This window comes from Ptychodera flava, chromosome 12 (assembly GCF_041260155.1).
Source record: "Ptychodera flava strain L36383 chromosome 12, AS_Pfla_20210202, whole genome shotgun sequence".
Taxonomy (NCBI): domain Eukaryota; kingdom Metazoa; phylum Hemichordata; class Enteropneusta; family Ptychoderidae; genus Ptychodera; species Ptychodera flava.
This window is the reverse complement of record NC_091939.1, coordinates 10,648,516-10,667,466: the sequence shown is the minus strand read 5'-3', so window position 1 is coordinate 10,667,466 and position 18,951 is coordinate 10,648,516. Positions and strand designations below refer to the sequence as shown.

Below are 18,951 nucleotides of genomic sequence, written 5' to 3'. Positions count from 1 at the left end.
TCTGACCTAGTTTTGAAGTCATAATAAGCTGGTGACACCCTCCAGTTTTAATATCATTAGAGAGAAATTAGTTCAATCAATACATGATTTGCATATTTCTTTGTTTTAATCACAGGATCATTTGAACACTTGGCTATCCCTGGAAAACCACGGATTGCTCTCTGAACAGTTCTTCAGTGTCTACACGTGTATACTGCACAAGTGACCTGTGTAATGAAAGTGCAACTGGAGGTCAACATTGCCTATCGTAGACAATAATATAGGGCCACATACAGCTAGAATATCCCCGTTTCCATGCCAATTAATAACCTGACAAAGAAGTTTATTGGCAAAATAAGTGATTAAGCAAATTACACGATTCCAACCTCATCCTTTTTAAGTTATACATAATAGCAGAACACCATTATAGGGACTAAAACCAGTTTTTGGTGTCAGATCCACCCTGCATTTATTTTCCTGTTCCAATCACTGAAATCAGCCTTATATCAGTTTCTAAACACGTGTAGAAGGACTGCAGTGATATCAATACAAACTGTTGGCTCAACTACTGGAGGAATATGCAACTGACAGCTACACAACCTGCCATACGATGACTTTGTTACTGTCTTATGTATGCAAATCCACTCTCCATTCACTCTTTGCAAAACACATATGACCTGGTGGATTGGCATGTAAATTGTCCATTCCCATCGATGATTGTCTCCCTCACTTCCTTGTAGGCCAAAATGAGTAATGCAGAACGCTGGAACAATCAAATAACCGGGATGGCTGTTGGGGTATCAGGAATGGCGGAATCTTTCACGTTTATTTTCTAGCCTGGCACAAATGAACGTCTCCACTTTCTGCACCCTAACAAAGTGATCTTGGTTTCACCATAGACCCTCAGAGGGTCTATGATTTCACTGACTGACTATGTAATGTGCACACACATGTACAACTACTAACCACCTGGGGTAGAGTAACCATGTACAAACTGATAAAGGACATCTGGCTTCCCCTTCCTTACATAAATTTCAAAGAATTTTCCTGGGAATATCTTCTTGCACTTGGACATCATACAAAGAGGGTATTGGAGCAAGCCATTGCCTTTCCTACACCTTTCTTCACCAGACATTGGTACATCATGTCCATAGTCTTTGATAGGTCTTGTAGACTCACAGAATACAGTTAAAGAACTGACACTAAGTACATAGATTAAGACTCACAAAATCTTACTTTCTTTTCCAGTCCACAGTTTGTGAAGACTAATTTTGCCACTTACCTGTCAGGACAAACAATTTCACCTCTTTTATGTGTGGAAATTGAAAATTTACATTTTTCCCATACAGCTAAAATGCACAGTAAAACGGCTCTTTTGAATTTTGAACATTAAATTTGACATTTAATTTGCTTCTGTTCTTGTAATCTTTGCTTGGTGACCCCCGATTTTCATTCTTGATTTTTGGTGCCAATGAGTAGAGTTAGTTACTTTCTTTGAGTGAAGTGTGAGGAAATATTATTATCGCGCCACCGATAAACACTGTCAATTCTGAGCTGTGTACAATGTCTTTTTTGAATTATTATGTTTGAACACAGTATGATCCAGAATATATGCTTCCTGTTTTACACAATCCACTCTGTTTTGGTACCAGCTTGATCAATCCCAATCTAACTGTCGTCTGACAACAGATAAAACCTTTTAATAGTGCTAAAATTATCTCATGCAGCGTCATTCAGACTGGATCTATGCATACCAGGCACCAGGTAGATGTTACATGTTTTGTCACAATGTACATCAAACTTTTTCCGAATGTAATACTTCTGTGAGACAGAAGATTGACAAATTTGGAAGGCAATGATCTGATTGAAGGAAAAAGTCATTCCAAACTCCTGCAGACTGGACAAATGGGTAAATCATTTGTGAACTAGTAGTACTGTACTCCACATGAAAGCAATGGTGTGTTAAGGTAAAATGCGCTGGGGACAGATATTCAGACTCTCAAATTTCTACAACTCTTTTCTGATCTACAACTTGTGGGGGCTCATTTTAAAGCTCTTGGAGAAATGAAAATACTCACAATTTAAGTTTTTCAAAAATCCAACATTTGATTTTCCCCATAGAGTTAACAAATGGATGGTGGCCATTTTGAATTTCAGATGTAGTATAATGTTGTGTCATTTGTTTAGCTGGATCCACACTTTGCAGAGTAACCTCTGATTTTTATCATCAATTTGGTAGGAGAATGGTTGAAAGTTTCATTCAGGAAAATTTGAGCAAAAGTTTATAGTCTTTCACTTTCGAGGCGCATACTTCCTTAACAGTATCAACACCATCTCTTAACAGTGGACTTCGGCAGGATGTAAAAGCCAACTCCTCTGAGATATGGGCAAATGTCCTGCAATTTGGTGTTTTGTGATACAGGAAGGATGTGACTCTGAGTAATCCCATTCACTTTGGTAACCGGCTTCAACTTCAAGTATGACTACGGCAGCCATCTTTAAAAGTCAATAACTTTATGCTGATCACTTAGGTAATGAAAACAAAAATACTTCAGTTCTATGGGCTGTGGGAAAAGTAACGTTCTTTGTTTTCGGCTCAAGTGAACTGTGAAATCACATTGATTAACCCTATTCAACAGCAATTGTTGAATCCTTTGAATTTACAACTCAAACACATCCATACAGCCTACATTCATGAAAAGCTTTCTTGTTCACACAAGCCAGCGTACCACCTCGAAAGAGATACCAGGCATATAAATAATATGAAAGTGTACCGACTGGATTCGTGAAAGGAAAGACGCAATTCGGTCACCCAGTTCACAGCAAAAACTCTGGCCTGCCTCTAACTGCTTTCAGTCGTGCAACTGCAACTATATATGGACTGTGAGGGAAGAAAATATTGAACATCCAAACATTTTGGAAAGTCCATCTGTTGCCAACACGTTTACAATAATACTGCGTATAAATCATCGATGACCCATTACTATCAATGATAAATGTTGCAAATGCTCTGACCTCTTCAAGTTCAGAATTGTCGTATTATGGTATTGATAGACTATTGTGACCATGAAATATTGTATGCAAATAATGAAATTTATCTTGATTTCATGGCATTTACATTTAGCGTGAGCAGGGTTTGGAATATTTGACTATTACTGGTACTGTCTACCGCCAAAATTCTAAACGACCAAAACGTAAGATATGCATAAATCATTATCTATCATGAACGCCATACCTATTATATTGGCGACAGCATTAACCCTGAAAATTTGATGTTATTTGGAACAAATTGCCGCATGTGCACAGCTACAGCATATATCATTCATGAAAGGCAAAAATTCCACCATAATGAGCACTCCAGACTTCATTTATCAATCATTTAAATGTCTCTGCCACACTGTGTGCGCTGGACAATTTAAAAGAATCATACTTATGGTGCATGCTGGGTCAATACTCAGTATGGAAACACTGGGGTTTTCCTAGGGAGACTTCTGCATCTTATTGAAGTGCCTGACCCACCTAGGATTGTGTTAATTTTCAATACTGTCCAGCGTGTCTCAGTCCATTTTCAGTCTTGCCAATGCTAATGTCAAAACCCTGGTCAAAATAGATTTCACCAGAACAAGATTTTACCCATGCTGACACATACATGTACAATCTTGTACAACAACAAACCTTGTTCAGCTGATGAAAAATTGAGGTAACTGCACCGTAATGATGTGTCAATCATTGACTATTTGATGCAGTGCCGTGTCACAGCAGTCATTATTGCTACGATATATCATACTGACAGCTAATTTCCACATATCACCATGAGTTATTCAGCTTTCAACGTAAAAAAATGTGTTATTATCATAAATCCAAGGCTCAGTGTTTCTGCTTGTTTCTGCTGACATTAAAAAAACTATAGGGCCATTAATTTGACTGTGACAAAATCTGTCACTACATTTTGAATACTAAGTGTTTCATATTGGTTTCTGAAGGGACTAGGCAACTGTGAATGCTTTAGTTGAACGCATGAATGTTTATTCACTTGTGTAACGTTACAATAACATGTTCTGCCATTTTGTGAAACTTCAAATTGCCAGAAATTTAAAGATAATATGAACTATGTTAATCAATTTTGTCGCACTAATTAGTGCCTTTGTAAATGCATTATTTTTATTTATTCATTTACTTTCCTAATTAACTATCTAATTATAACAGGACAAAATTATTCTGGACAATACAAGTCTCAATCTTACCATGGTACTCAACTTTTGCCATTCTATTATGTACTTTTCTTATTTTTTAGCAGAAGATCAACTCTTGTGGAGAAAATATTAAAAATCTTTGTTTTTGTATACATTGTCATCGAGTGTTGTTCAAAATTAAAAAACATAATTATTTTTAAATCTAAAAGCTCCTGGTTATATACAGTGTAGAACTATGGGACATGCACAGGGGTGCAAAATGAAAAAAGAGCAATGTCATGAAAGTCACAGAAATTGTATGAAGGATACTTCCATTGGATAACAGATCATACCAAACAGAGTCTTCTATGAAGTGTATCAGTATCACTCAACGTCAACTTGTCCCCTGGTTCACTATATACCTCTGAATTGACACCATTCCGAGACAACATTTGAAAGAAGGAATGTAACCCACTCAAGCAATTTCAAAGCAGGTGTACTGGTGATCAGCTGAGTATAAACCGATGTACTAGGAAATGGGAAGGATGGCTCTTATACTTTACTCAAAAAAGCAGGATAGTCCAAAATCTGATGCTGAAAGTATTAACATATCATAACACTTGATACATTAGATCAATTAAAGTCATGTCACTTACTGATCTTTGAATAATTTGCATTTTTATTGGATATTCTTTGCATTGATTAGATTGTCAAAGCAATTAATTTAGCCATAGTAGGAACACTTGACCACGGTCCTGGGAAAATATTTTTTCATGAATGCATCATGATTTTCTTTGTTTTGATTGTCATCATGGCACATCTTTGTACTGTACAAAAATGTACTGCAGATGACAGTTATATAAACAAACTGAACAATAAGTAGCACTATATCTATATTATGTTTTCATTGGTGACCAGTGGGCATAATGATATAATCTTTCTATGCAAATTAACCAACATACTGATGTTCAGCATTAATATTCAATGGTCAAATGACTGTGACAAAGTGGATTGTCTTTCTGAACCATCTAGCTTTTAAACCATGCTCTGAGTTAAATGTTCACAAATACCCATAGTTGTTTCTCATGGACCATGTTTTGATTTCTTGTTGGTGTTGGTACTTGCCTTCCCCTATTTCTAGAAAGTTGCACAGTAATTCTCGATATCTATTATCTTTGTAATAAGTGACAAATATTTTTGTCAGACAAGATTTTATTTCTCCATGCAGGTAGAGAAAGGACTGAGAAGTTCCCTGACAAAACATAGATAGTAGAAGGGGAAGATGTCCATGCACAAACAGAGCCATACAATATTCAAGTTCCTTGACTCTTTTTCTGCCATAATCATCTCTCATTTGAAGGTAAAGTTAGTTTAAACCAGTACAAAATTCAGTATAAAATCTTCCATGCGTAACAAACTTGACCATATTCAACATATACTAACATGATTTTCACTGACTTGGTATTCCAAGACATACGTATACATAAACATGGCGATTTTACCCAACTTCATAATGATATTTTTACTGTGGTTTGGGGTCCTTTGTATTATTGTTGTTGTCCCCAATAAGATTGCATCAACATAGAAAGGGGATCCAAACACAGGAAACATTACTAGGACAACCATGTAAATTTGCCAGGGTACTGCCCTCTACAGAAACATCGATGTGTATCACAATGGTGCGCATCAAAGTGATCTTCTGGGTACCTTGATTTTCAAGCTGATTTTGAGTAACAACTGAAATTGGTTAAATACAGGACAACTAGTAAATGTGCTGATAATGAAAACTATATCAAAGTTGAGATTTGTCGAGCCCTCTTCACGCATCGCACTGTTCAAACAACAGATTACTGCAATATGACGTCAGATATGCAATGTCTATGACAGAAAACAGTGGCAGCAACTCACCATATTTCACTCAATCACACAAAAATTTTTGACACATTGGGGGAATACTACAACACATGCACATATGTCCTAAATATTTGAAAAATTCAAAAACATGCCATTGGTATTTTCACAGTACTACCCCACAATTTTTTGACATCGAGCTTCAGGAGATATGACAGATTGCTGAACATATCAGAGAAGAAAAGATTTATTGACACTCATGTGGCAGTGTATTGACATACCATAATTTCAGATGTTATTGTGTCTAAGCTTATGGCTATGGCAACATTTTGGTCAATTTTAGATTCACACTGCAATCCTTGTGAGCATAATACAGGGATCAGATGCACTTATCAGAAGTACATATGCTGCCAATAGACTTGATAATCTATGTTGTCGACCTTGTGATGTAAATTAGCATAACAAAGAAGCCAGCAACTTTGTGTCCCATGTTCGGCCTTCAATATTTCAAGTGTCTGATCACAAGCCTTGATGGCCAGTGCAGTATGTCCTCAAAATTGGGTGTACAGGACCATAAGCCTTGGGTGCATGTGGTAATACTTTTGAATTATGGTGACACTTTGCGTAAATTTTAAAACACAACAGCACATAAGGCTGTCCCCCTGATGAACACAAATCTAAATCCCCTTATCAACTTGTGAGGTCACTCACAGGGTCACTGTTGATATTGTAAGTTACTTACAGAGCAGAACCTCCGATGAGAGTGGACGCAAGTACACAAGAGGCTGTGAGCATTTTAAAGACAAGCATCCACATAGGCTTTTTCATACAACTTTCTGAAAGCGTATTTTGCATGGCCAAACAATAGCTCACACTGAGACTGTTCTATATTAAAGTACACTAGTACAGTGGTGTAAAGTTGCACATTTACTTCACAACTGTTTTGTTAAAATATCAATCATCTAATTAAAATTGCTAATATCTCAACACTTCTTCTTTTGTTTGTTTTTGATTTGTTTTAACCATGGAGCTAGAAACGGACCAAGGAAAATTCTTTAGAAGAAAAACAAAAACTCATTGTTCTCCTACTGTAATATGGTAACCACATCTTTGCTTTCATAAAACAGATGTGTCATTTCGTTCATGGTTTACAGAAATTTTGAACACCCCCAAAAGCAGTTCGTGACGTAATCTGTTTATGAATTACATAAAGACTATAAACTAAAGGGCTTCGTATAAAAACCCAAGGCTGTATTGCTGTAAATACCTAGATTAATGAACACACAGCGGTAATCCAAAACGGTGTCTGGCGCCTCACCTTTGTGGGGGCACCGTGTTGTACAGTTTCTCGTTGAAAACATAACATACGTACTACACACGGCATTCAAGCCAATTTTTCTTTTAAGTTTGTCGTCAAAATGTTTCAGCGTCTACTAACTTGTCTAAAGAGTGCGAAGGGTAGCTAAGTCTGTCGCCTTGGTCGGGAAGTTAAGTCTCAGTGAGGTACCCAATAGGGTGTACACTTGAACTGTGGCCTCGAATCGAGTTGAGTTGCAACTCGTACTTACCATTCGTACTCAGTCATTTTTGGCTGTGTCCTATTTTCCTTCAACGGCAAACACTCTTCGTGTTGATCTGCCCGACTATCCTTTCAAAGAATGTGCTGCTCCACAAAACAGCAGATACGCGAAAAAGATCCACGATGAATACGCACAAAGACGGCGGAAGTAGCCTGGGGATGTCCAAGCCTTTACAAGCGCCTTGAATGTATATGTGCACACTCACTGTTGTGTTGTTGGTACACCAGCTAGGTATGGTCTCTGAGCAAACCCCAGTTGCAAAAAAGCAACACTTAACCGTCGCCTACGACAAGTTCTTTCTGCCAACCGTGGTCATACAGAGTTCTCTATCATTGTCCATTTGTTGGAAAGGCCTTATCACAAAAAATAATGTAGCAAAGGGCCGACTTTAGCTCGAAAATCTCACATCACCTTGATGCGCACGCAGAGGTAATCTTGTTTGTTGCTAATAATAGAGATCTCTTCGCTGGTGGTGAGATGTTATTATGATCACTTTGCTCATGCGCACTGACCCCCTAAGCAACATTTTCTTTGCATTGCTTAAAGCCGTATTTCTGCTCTAAATTCTGCCGATAATTTTGTTTTTATGGAATAATTTTACCAGACTGATTCAATGGTACTTTCCAATAAACTGAACTACCTCTCAGCGGGACAGTAACATGAAATCAATTTTTCAAAAACCTAATCAGAAAGCGCAACTAACTGCAACGACTGAGGGCGCTGTTTTATGGGTCAAAGGTACTGTGCGACATCTCGTCTGGCGCTGGAATAGCTCTGTAAACAAACACATGCTCGTTGCAAATTTGTTTGCACAAGACAACTGAAAATGGTTTGATCGCGCCCAGCATAAGACGTGAAAACCATTTCAACAGGGCCATTGTGCGAACGTGTCCCGCAGTAGACCGCATGCACAATGTGTGAACCAGGCACGCTAACAGCTTTACAAAAAGAGTTGATTGCCTCTTTGCTAAACTCCGGCATCACCAAAGAAGAATTAATCAATGAGATCCAGTGTTTTTCGCCGGCAGAAACTACATATGAGGAGGAAATCGTGAAAGGCGACGAGCTGCAAAATGGAAGTCCTATTTCAGAACCAAATGACGACGAAAGTAACGAAGCCGAGGAAAGTTCGTCCGTCGTTAGCTTACAAAACCACGATGATAGAGTTTCTGAAACTTTGGAAAGTGGCAACGATGGCTTAAGCGCACTCAGTCTCAAAGACCAACTACTACGGTAAGACAGAGTTGTTTTCTAACGTCTTTTATTACTTCTACGACCCGTGACCTCTGGTTACTCATTACCCCTTTATTTCCTTTAATAAGTCATCGCCAAAATTTTATGTTCTATTAACATAATCTAGTGGAAGTGTAACCAATGTCTTGGACCGACAACTTTCCATGAAACTTTCTTTGGTGGACGTTCGACGACGGAAAGTCGGTTTCCGGGCGGAAAAGCTGTTAAAAACAACATGGCGCTTATAGCACCTGTCGTAGGTACATACATTGTCTCTTCATGGGTGGTAAAGTAGTCTTGCGCACGAAGCAAAGGTGTAAATGTCGGCCATAAACCAGTACTAAACATTCTGTTTCACACTTGAGTTCGAACATCTTTCTCTCCGGCAGAACGTGGATGCTCATTTGTTTGCGCACTGGCCGACGTTCTTTTGTTGAACAAAAAGTATCGGTTTTCATTGATATTTTTGTGTGTGCGTCTTATAGGATAAATTTACACAGACATAATCGCTTGTCGTCAAGTATCGTTTTGTGTAAGCGAACGCATTTGTTGAAATACGCAGAAAAGTTGACCGTCGTTTATATACATATTTGACGCGTTCTCCCAAGGCGTGACTTTTTCGGCGTGGGTTTCGTACCAGGGAATACGGGCGCGACACTCGCTTTTTTTAGGGGAATAGTTATCGCGCCAGGTACAACCTAGCGCAGCTGCACAACGTAAGAGATGAGCAAATAGATAACATATCGACATAATTGGGTCTCTACGCAGGCATGTGAAAAACAACCGCGAAAAGAAGACGAAATGTGGCTCTTGTGCGGCCCCTTTGCCTACTTCCCACCATCTTAGAAAAGTTTCTAAGAACGTCTAAGAGACAGTTGTAAATTAATTGAGTGAGATGAATAATCAACAGGACTCAGAACGCAGTGGCTAATATATAATCATGATTTACTGTATTAAGGTAGATTATTCCCAAAGGTTTACATTAATTACTCACCAAACATTGTCAAAATTTCACACATTGTCAAACTTCAACATCTTAATATCTGCAGAGATCTTAACAGGTTACTTAATATGTGGTTAATGGTAATTCTTACGTTTTAATAATCTGTACCCCGCGAGATTTGAAAAAGAGAAGTTGAAAAGAAGTTTTGGGCAGAAATCACCCGTGAACTTTGAACAATTTCAGTTTGTCCATGCATCTTAAAATAAGTGATCAACGAAGGTGTTATCCTAGCTTGGTGTGAATTATGCAATGCAAGTTATTTCATTGAATCGGTGAGGAAATGTCACTGAGAAGTGCCATAAATAGTGACAAAGACTCTAATGAGTGAATGTTTTTTTTTCAAATTTCACATATTACAAAGAATTCTGACTTGTATCAAAAGTTGGCTTGGAGCACAGTCTTTATCTATAATCTGATCAGCATGTATTGGTAGAGAAGCCCTGGCTCATTCAAACTGGTCAAGTTGTAGCCTGTTGTGGTTTTCAGTGCACAACACATTACAGGACAAATTTAGTCACCATAACATCAACAAAATCAAATTCACAGGAAAAAAAATTACACTCTTCCAGTGACAAATAAGTATTTGTAAAAACAGAGAATGCAATAACAGAACTTGATAAATGCAAGACTGCCAGGGTGTTGGGAATTTTTCCACCAGGAAAGCATTTTCATCTGCCTGGATCTGTATACAGGATTCACTGTGCCCATGCGGCATTTGGATTTTGCACCAGGTATAACCATGGACCATCGAGAAAAATTTGAGGGTATAACACAGCTCTGAAACAACCTCTCAAAACTACACCAGCCTATCAAAGAAACAAAGATTGCAATTCAAAAGATAGGCAGGTGCCAAAAATTTTCAACTTGTTTGACACCTGAAGGAAAAATAAATTGCCAGGAATTTAGGGAGAGGGCAGCTTCCTACAGATAGCACCATATGGTCTGAAAAAATCTTTGGATGGTATTTTGTTTCGGGAAATATTACTGCAAAATTGACTGTCTGTACCAACTGAATAGACAACTTATGGACGATTAAAGTAAACTGGTGGTAAGTTGGGAGAAACCAAAGGAAAAAGGTAAATTTGAGAGCAGAAAAATTACATTTGATTTGATCAGATTTCTGCAGAATGAGATGGCGGGCAGGATCGTAGTGTTGAATTGATCAGCCATATATATAAAAAAACAGAGTCACATCAAACACAAATTCACATCATGGGTTGTTATCTTGAATTCACTATGTTACACTCGCATGTAGATGAACAATTGTTTGGAAGTTCAGACCTTGAAAGTGACCAGGTGTTTGGATGTGGCTGAAGACTGATGTAACCACACAAGTTTACTTTTCTTCAGAGATAAATTGTGCACCTCATTAATCACTGACGTTTGAACACTCTGACTGCTATGTTGCTCGTTGCTCAGCATTGATCCCCCGTCATGTTTAATTTGTACTCCATGAAAAAGCAGAGTAGCATCGTCAATATCATTAAAAAAAGAACCAAATTCATTTCTCTACCGTTTAATTGCCAGCGTACTTGTACTTGTAAATTTGCTTTATTCATCCGTGGCCTGCGGAAAGAGCCACTCTGGTTGACAACAACAAAAGAGAGTATGAGATGTTCCGCTCTCTGGTATAACCAAGATGGACGCAAACGATTCTGGTCAGGGTCAAAAAAAAGAACGACAGCCCATGGCTCATCTCGCCAAATTAGAAATTGATACATTTCTGCTAAAACCAAGCAACGGTGGAATTTCAGAGATAACGCGTCACTGATGACTGTACCAGGCCGAGCCAATTGATCGACCTGTGTGGAAATAAATTCATTTTAAGGTTTGTCGAGGTGACTGGTACAGGGTGGAGTACAACGGAATCGTATCATTGTAAATTACCCTCGTTGGTTACACAGGGTGTCACTGAGTCATCCATACACAGCCCTTGCCTTTTACCGGACCAGTGTTTACTTAGCTCTGTGTTGCTCAGTGCACAATGTTCTGCAAAAAAACGCCTTTCGGAATTATTAGTACGCACAATCCAATAGAGTTTCTGCCATTTTCTGGCCGCTTTTCATGTGTTTGCAAACTGCAATGTCGCTTTTTAACATACACTTTTCTGTCGTATACGACATTTTTTTACGATAGTACTTCAAAATTTCTAACAGGGACATCACCGTGATAATTATCAAAATGTAGAGTCGTATTACATTTAGATATGACTCTACTAAGACTATACTTTCGGTGCTTTTTGAGACACAATATTAGATGATAATGTTTACCACAAGTATGACTTTTTGCATAAATACTATATCAAGTCATGGATGTAAAAAATAGATATTTTTTACATCCATGATCAAGTACACTGGCCATGAAATATAATATCAAAATATCAAAAATATATGACTGGGCCATTAATCAGTATAAATTGATAATGCCATGCTGCCACAAATTTTTAAGTATTCAACATTTTGACATTATTTTTGATGTGATTAATGTTCAGTAGAGCTGGGGGGAGAGAGAGGGGGAGCAAGAGAGGGAGGGAGTAAGAGAGAGAAAAATGGCTGCATGCAAACAGAAACAGGAAAAGCAACTGACCTAAGATTACTATAGAAATAGTACTATCATTATTCTCTGTTACTAGTTATAATGCCTGCATTTCGTGGAAGAATGATGATGTCATGTTTTGTTGGACACAATGAACCATGGTAGTACTTAACGTCTTGCTGATATTGTTTGAAGCGAAAAAAAATGAAAATATCACACATTCAAGGAGCTGAATAAAAAGTACCTCTAAAGGTTTGAAGTAAGGCTGTCAGCGTTTTTGATTTTATGGAATTTTTTAAATGCGGTGTATGAATGTACTTGCAGTGTAATAGTAGTAGTAGTAGTAGTAGTAGTTATATTTATTATAGTGACTTATGACATCACTAATACAAAGAACTGATTATAAGTCATACATTATGAGAGGTCATCCAGCCCAACGGGCTTACAAGTCACTATAAAGCAAAATTAAGGACTATAGAGGGTCTCAGGACGAAGACAATAATGACCTAGAGTTAAAACTAATAAATAATGTAAATCAACATCTCATTCGTGACAAACTTAGGAAAGAAATATTTGCAGCATACACTGCGTCAACTAATTGAATAAAGTGTTGCGTCTTTTCTGGAACGCTCTCTTGATATATTTTGCTATTAATCTGGCATTATTCAGCATAAGATAACATAATTTTTGCATATCATCAAAAAAGGAAAAACCCTGATTTGTTAACTCAACCTCGTGATACAAGTGTTGACGATGATCATTATACATAGGACAGTGAAACATAAAATGCGGCTCATCCTCGATTGCATTTAAATCACACAATCTACAAATACTTCTTTCTATAATCTCATTTCGATATCGCCCCGTTTCAATTCGTAAAGGAAGAATTCCAAAACGTAGCTGAACAAAATAGGATCTTTCAGACCTTGACATGTCCAGTGACAAATATTTTTCCTCGCCAAACTCCGTCTTGAATTTAGCAAACGTACGTAATTTTGGCTTCTTTAACACATAAGTATACCAATGCTCGTTACATTTGTTTTGTTTCATCTCTTGAATATCTTTTACATTACAAGGACAAATTGTAATATTTATTCCTTTAAAAAAAACGCTTTTCTATACATATATTTTACAGGAAAAAAATATGACAATCACTATTCCTGCTAGGAAATACCTTCGTGTTAATGTGGATGGTAAAATGCCTGGTGACAAGTTGAACTCATGGAATATTTGATGAAGTGTGCCATCAACGTACATTTTTACTGTGTTTGCTGACAAGCTGTTGTTTGCAAACAAATTTAATCCACGATTTTTACTCTAAAGTTGTAAAGAAATAAGAATAATTGATCAAAACATACCACAAAACCTGACCTAATATCTCATGACATTTTTCACATGAAAAGCTTTGTTTACAATATGCATATACATGCTCCACCAATAGAATTATCTGTCCCTTCCAATGCATGCTCGCATTTTGAAAGATGCATTGCCATTGGACGGCAGACATTTAGCGATTCACCTTTCCTGGTGTTATTTACAAGTGTCTGGCAAATGCCAGCTATATTTGTACCATGTTCAGGACCAAAGGCTGGGGATAATAAAGTCATAATTATTGTTCCTTGGCTGTCCCATGTTGGTACCCCGACAGTAATTGACAGGCTCTCTATAACCATGTCATAGGAGAGTGTGTGACCCAAGGAACAATCAACCCAACTGCTGCAGACTGTTTTATGACACCAATTGTGCCTTTCAAACCTCCTTTACATTTGACATGTCAGTGAAATATTTATGGTGGGGAGATGTGGTTTTTTACAACAGAGTGCAGCTGAACGCTGTCCAAGTTCATAAATTGACTACAAGGTGCTTGTGTCCAAACTGTTAAACCTGGTAATGGTGTGAGTAAAAATCTCACACCAAAACAAGCAATATTTAAAATAAGTTGAATTTGTGTAATTTACAACCAACTGCATTTTGTTTTCTACTCTCTCTCTCTCTCTCTCTCTCTCTCTCTCTCTATTAACATTGATTTTAATTTTGATTCTTGTAATGAAAGTGAGTAATGCACACAACCGAGAGTTTATTAAAACTCATGCAGAGCAAACTGCACTGTTCTTGCTTTCACAAAAACAATAAAACACACATTTGCAAAACGGTGCTTCATATATAAATTATATTTTTCTCATTCACTTCATAGTTTTGTCAAGATCAGTTTGAAAATGCTAAATAGGAAACTCGGTTAAAACTTGATACAAAAGTTTACAAGACATGCATACTAGTAGTGTATGAGTCTGTAGACTAATTACTCATAAAAGTATAGATAAGAATTTTTGGCGGGAAAGTTCCTTTTAGCTGTGTCACCAGTCGTTTGCACTTTTGCCCACAGCATTTTGGCATATTACCAGTTTTGCCTTGGATACCAGAAGACAGTGTATCGTTTGTAATTGTCCCTGTCTGTCAGGTTAAGCTCTTCTTTAGACGGTAGATCATCCTTCAACCTGCCCAGGTCTCCAGGTCACTTTGATAGGCAAAGATGATCAGTACCAAATCAAAGGTTGTAAAGGCCGGCCAGATTATAACCAAGATACAAACAAGATAGATACGCTCTGAACGAAAAACAATTTGGCTTCGTTTTGTTCATGGGGGAACAACATGTGAGCAAACTAGAGCAAATTTTGTCAATTTTCTGGTCTTTTCATTTCCACATATGATTTGTCTTCAAAGTATCAAATGGCATATGTGCATCAATGCTTTTCTCTTTTCCCTGCTTTGAAAATTTTCACACCTCGAAATTGTCAGTAATGTCCTCTTTAAGTCTATTAAATGAGATCCACCAATCGTGGCCTGGATGTCTGCCGATAAGCAATGTTGTAGATCCAAAATTTACAAACAAGCCATGTTGATGAATGGAGCAGCGTAGCTTCTACAAAAGATATGGCCGTTCCACGAATTCTACAAATTTAAACGATTCAAATTGTACTGGTCATTCATGGTATATTACCTTACGGAAGAACATTTTTGTACAAAATAGTTAAACTAAAATCCCATGTAGAAATATCTCTGATTTCCCTTATCAAAATCAATAAAATTTCAAACATGAAATTTGGTCCTATGATACATTTTATGCACATGCGTCATTGTATCAGCTAAAATAGGAAGGTGTAACACGTCCTACCTGTAACATACAACAGAAAAATTGGGTAAATTGGCAACTTTTCTTTATATTTTCTAAATTTTTCATCCATGTCACCCAAAGTAAACGGCAAACTTTGATGAATTCACACACTAATTAAAAAAAGAATGAACTGAAAAAAAAAACCATTTATTAAAGGTCAAGGGTTAAAGTAAGGTCAGTGCAAAAGCTCATTTTTCGTTGCCTTAGAATGATCAGCAAACATTGTGAAGTTTACTACATTTGATGTTAAGGCTCTTTCTCCTACAGTATAATTCATTAACTCTATCATCATATTTATTCCCAAAAATTATATTTTTTCTTATGGGAATACAGGATTAAGAGGGTGTTGCTCAAATTGATTTTTAAACTGTAGTTGCCAAACAGTCCACCAAAATGTCATGTTGTGCGGGCAGGTCAAAGCATAATGGTTGAAATGTGAATTTTCGATGCAGGGCCACTCATCAGAAATGTTTAACACTTGTCATGTATCGTGACTTTTCATACAATACATTTTCATAATGTCTATTTGATTTGCAATAAATCTGTGTCCGAGCTGTCAGTTGTGCTCAGGAAACTGAAAGAGAGTCTGTTTTGAAACCAAACAACTCTGTAAATCAATGTAAATTATCGTTTGTTGAAAAAACTCCCGGATTAGCATGCTTTCAGGGTAATAAGATTTTCAGTTTTAAGATCAACAACATTTCTGAAAAATGTTTGCCTGTTTAAGAATTTGAGTTACATCAAAAAACCTGAGTTAGACCAGCTGTGAAGTTTCATATTTCCCAAATTACTGAACATGTTCATTTACTCATAGAACCTACCATTACATCAAGAAACTGCAAGTATTTACTTGAGCTGTGAAGTTTCACATGTTTTCTAACAATGTCAACTTTATGAGAAAATTGCTCAACAATGAGAAAACCCGACTAACCCAAGCTATGAAGTTTTATATGTCTTCTAAAAATGTTCATTCTTACAAGAAAAATATCCTCAGATTTTGACACCATCTAACAAAGCCACAATGAGAGAATACAGATGCATTTTCTGAGATATTCACGGTAGTTCACACAGTGACACTCAACAAGATTTCACTTGAAAATAAATCTATTTATCTGCATTTATATTGCAAAACCACCAACTCTACACTAGTCCCGATGTAGACTTTCTTCAGACAAAAATTGATTTCATCGGTCTTGACTGAAGAAAGCAGTACTAGACTGGAAAAGTACATCGTCAAAGTTATATGCAATTTTATATCATGATCATTAAATACCCTTTTATGTACCTTAAAAATCAGCAAAAGGGGAGGAAATAGATCCACCCCCACGTCCAGCAGTTCTATGTTCTCTCCATAATTGTTCCACTTTCAAGATGGACCTTTTCTGTCAACTTTTGATGTTCCCTCTCTTGTAAATCTGTATACACCATTCAGACACCCAACCACTCAGTATAACAAAGCCAGAAGCATTAACGAGAAAACCTTTGAAAAGAATACAGCTACTAGCGCTCAACTTCCCCTCACTGAAATTATCAATAAAAATTGAGAGCGGGGTCAACTTTTTGGTGTTTGTTTATAAATATAATTTCGCTACTTCATTGCCTTTTAGAACTCGTTTAAATGGCCTAAAGCACATAGTGCAAATTTCTCTGTGCATATTTTTAACACAAGAGGGCCATCTGCTACAATGCCAGATCGCAAAGTTTAAACACAAGAGCCCTCATATGGATTATATACATGTATCTCTCTAAATGGAAACAATTGTCGAATATCAGGGAGTATCAAAGAACGAATCTCCTTTAGTTTTACCACATCAAGTTTGTTGCAACATATACAAAGTAGTTGCAGAGTAGAACTGGGCCGGCTCTTGAAATAATTGTTTGGTGTTTATCACGTGTTGTTTAGCGTTTATTTTGTTGTCAATTTCAACAGTGCGGATCCTTGGAAAGTTGCCAAAATGATCAAGACCTACATGCAGCAGCACAACATCCCACAGAGGGAAGTGGTCGATGTCACCGGGCTCAACCAGAGTCACCTTTCACAGCATTTGAACAAAGGCACACCGATGAAAAACGTGAAAAGAGCGCAGTTGTACGGATGGTTTGAGAAAAAACAGCATGAAATCATGAATCGTAAGTACTTTTATATCAAATGAAACAGATGTAGAGAATCTATCAAGATTTTCAAAAATAAAAAGCATCTCCCCTGTAACGATGGTACCCGGTGTTTTATTGCGTCTCATTGTAGTGCCTCTTTGTTGAACAAAAGAACTTCATGAACAAAATTTCAATTTTTCTGTGCAGCAATTGAGCTGGTTTGAGTGCGAGTTCCTCAATAGTTCCTCTAGAGTTCCGCCCATCAATTTTGTGATACTATGAGGCTGGCAGTTAAAAAATTTGTCAAATACCGTAAGTGGCAAATTGTGATTGATAAGTGGCCTTTAGAGATGGGAGGATGTCACAGAGTTATCTCATTCAATTCATGAAAAGCTTTACTAATTTTTGATGGAATAATAGTTGGCCAAACTTAGCGAATACATGTAGCTGATCAATTTGGAGGCTAATGTCTGGTTGATCCTTTGAGTGCTTTCATATTTCCCACCAAAATTTTACTGCAACATTTTACCAGTTTTTATGAAGTTTTCTGTAATTTTTGTGAAAACTTTGGAACCAGTGGACATTACAGTTTACTGGCTACAGTTTTTTATCAAAATTTTGGCAAAAATTTGAAAAAATTCAACTCAGGTATATTTTAAAAAGGCGACAGAAATTGACATTTGTAAAAAGTTGGTTAAAAGTGAACAGCCTGAAATAGTCTGTGAGGTAAAGGCGCCAAGCTGGCAGACCTAGCTACCAAGCTTTCCAATCCTACAAGACACTTATCCGATGTTTAAACACAGTGGTTAAAAGGACTGTGGTTGTGTGGTTGTAAACCAAGGATCAAAAACTGTAAATTTTCCCTCAGCTTTCTGTTGGAACATCAGATACTAAGATAAAGCAATTAAATTTACAAGCACAGGAAATTTTATCATCTAATTTATCTCATAAAAAGGGTTTGGTCATCAATGAAAGTCATCAGATAAAAATTTCCGCCAAAGCCAAAAAATTCAAATAATTTCTCTTTGTGCTGGCACAGAAAAGGTTCATCAATATTTAATTAAAAGATTTCCAGTGTGTGCTGGGACAGCGGTTACATGGTTGATATTCCCACTATCTCCACAATCTGATGTAGCAATTTCTGTTTCAATATTTTCAGTGTACTTTTCAATTTTAGCATAATTAAAATTGATCTAGATGCAATCTCCCACCATGGCAACCCTGCTAATCCCTCTCCGTCTTCTGGGAAACTAGTGAGGGACTGTTTGGACAGTGCCCTCGTTAAACATTCATGAGATGCAAATCTGTCCAAATGTGGTAACTTTCACCAGT

General features: G+C 37.2%; 2 protein-coding genes across 7 annotated transcripts in view; one reads left to right on the top strand and one right to left on the bottom strand.

Annotated features, from left to right (window-relative positions):
- LOC139144967 (signal peptide peptidase-like 3) overlaps nucleotides 1–8,483 on the bottom strand; it is a 57,806-nt gene extending 49,323 nt beyond the window's left edge. Inside the window, exon 1 of the mRNA XM_070715825.1 lies at nucleotides 7,571–8,483. Within this exon, the coding sequence (XP_070571926.1) occupies nucleotides 7,571–7,587 (17 nt within the window). The 5' untranslated portion in view covers nucleotides 7,588–8,483. The remainder of the gene's footprint in view (nucleotides 1–7,570) is intronic.
- The window catches only part of LOC139144965 (hepatocyte nuclear factor 1-alpha-like), a 32,443-nt gene continuing 21,875 nt past the window's right edge, over nucleotides 8,384–18,951 (top strand). For 3 of the 6 annotated variants that reach the window (XM_070715821.1, XM_070715818.1, XM_070715819.1), the window contains exons 1-2: nucleotides 8,384–8,815; nucleotides 17,456–17,655. In XM_070715821.1, coding sequence (XP_070571922.1) covers nucleotides 8,496–8,815; nucleotides 17,456–17,655 — 520 coding nt within the window. In that variant the 5' untranslated portion in view covers nucleotides 8,384–8,495. Of the gene's footprint in view, nucleotides 8,816–8,927; nucleotides 9,076–17,455; nucleotides 17,656–18,951 lie in introns of those variants that run through there. The other 3 variants (XM_070715820.1, XM_070715817.1, XM_070715822.1) reach the window with 2 other exon arrangements.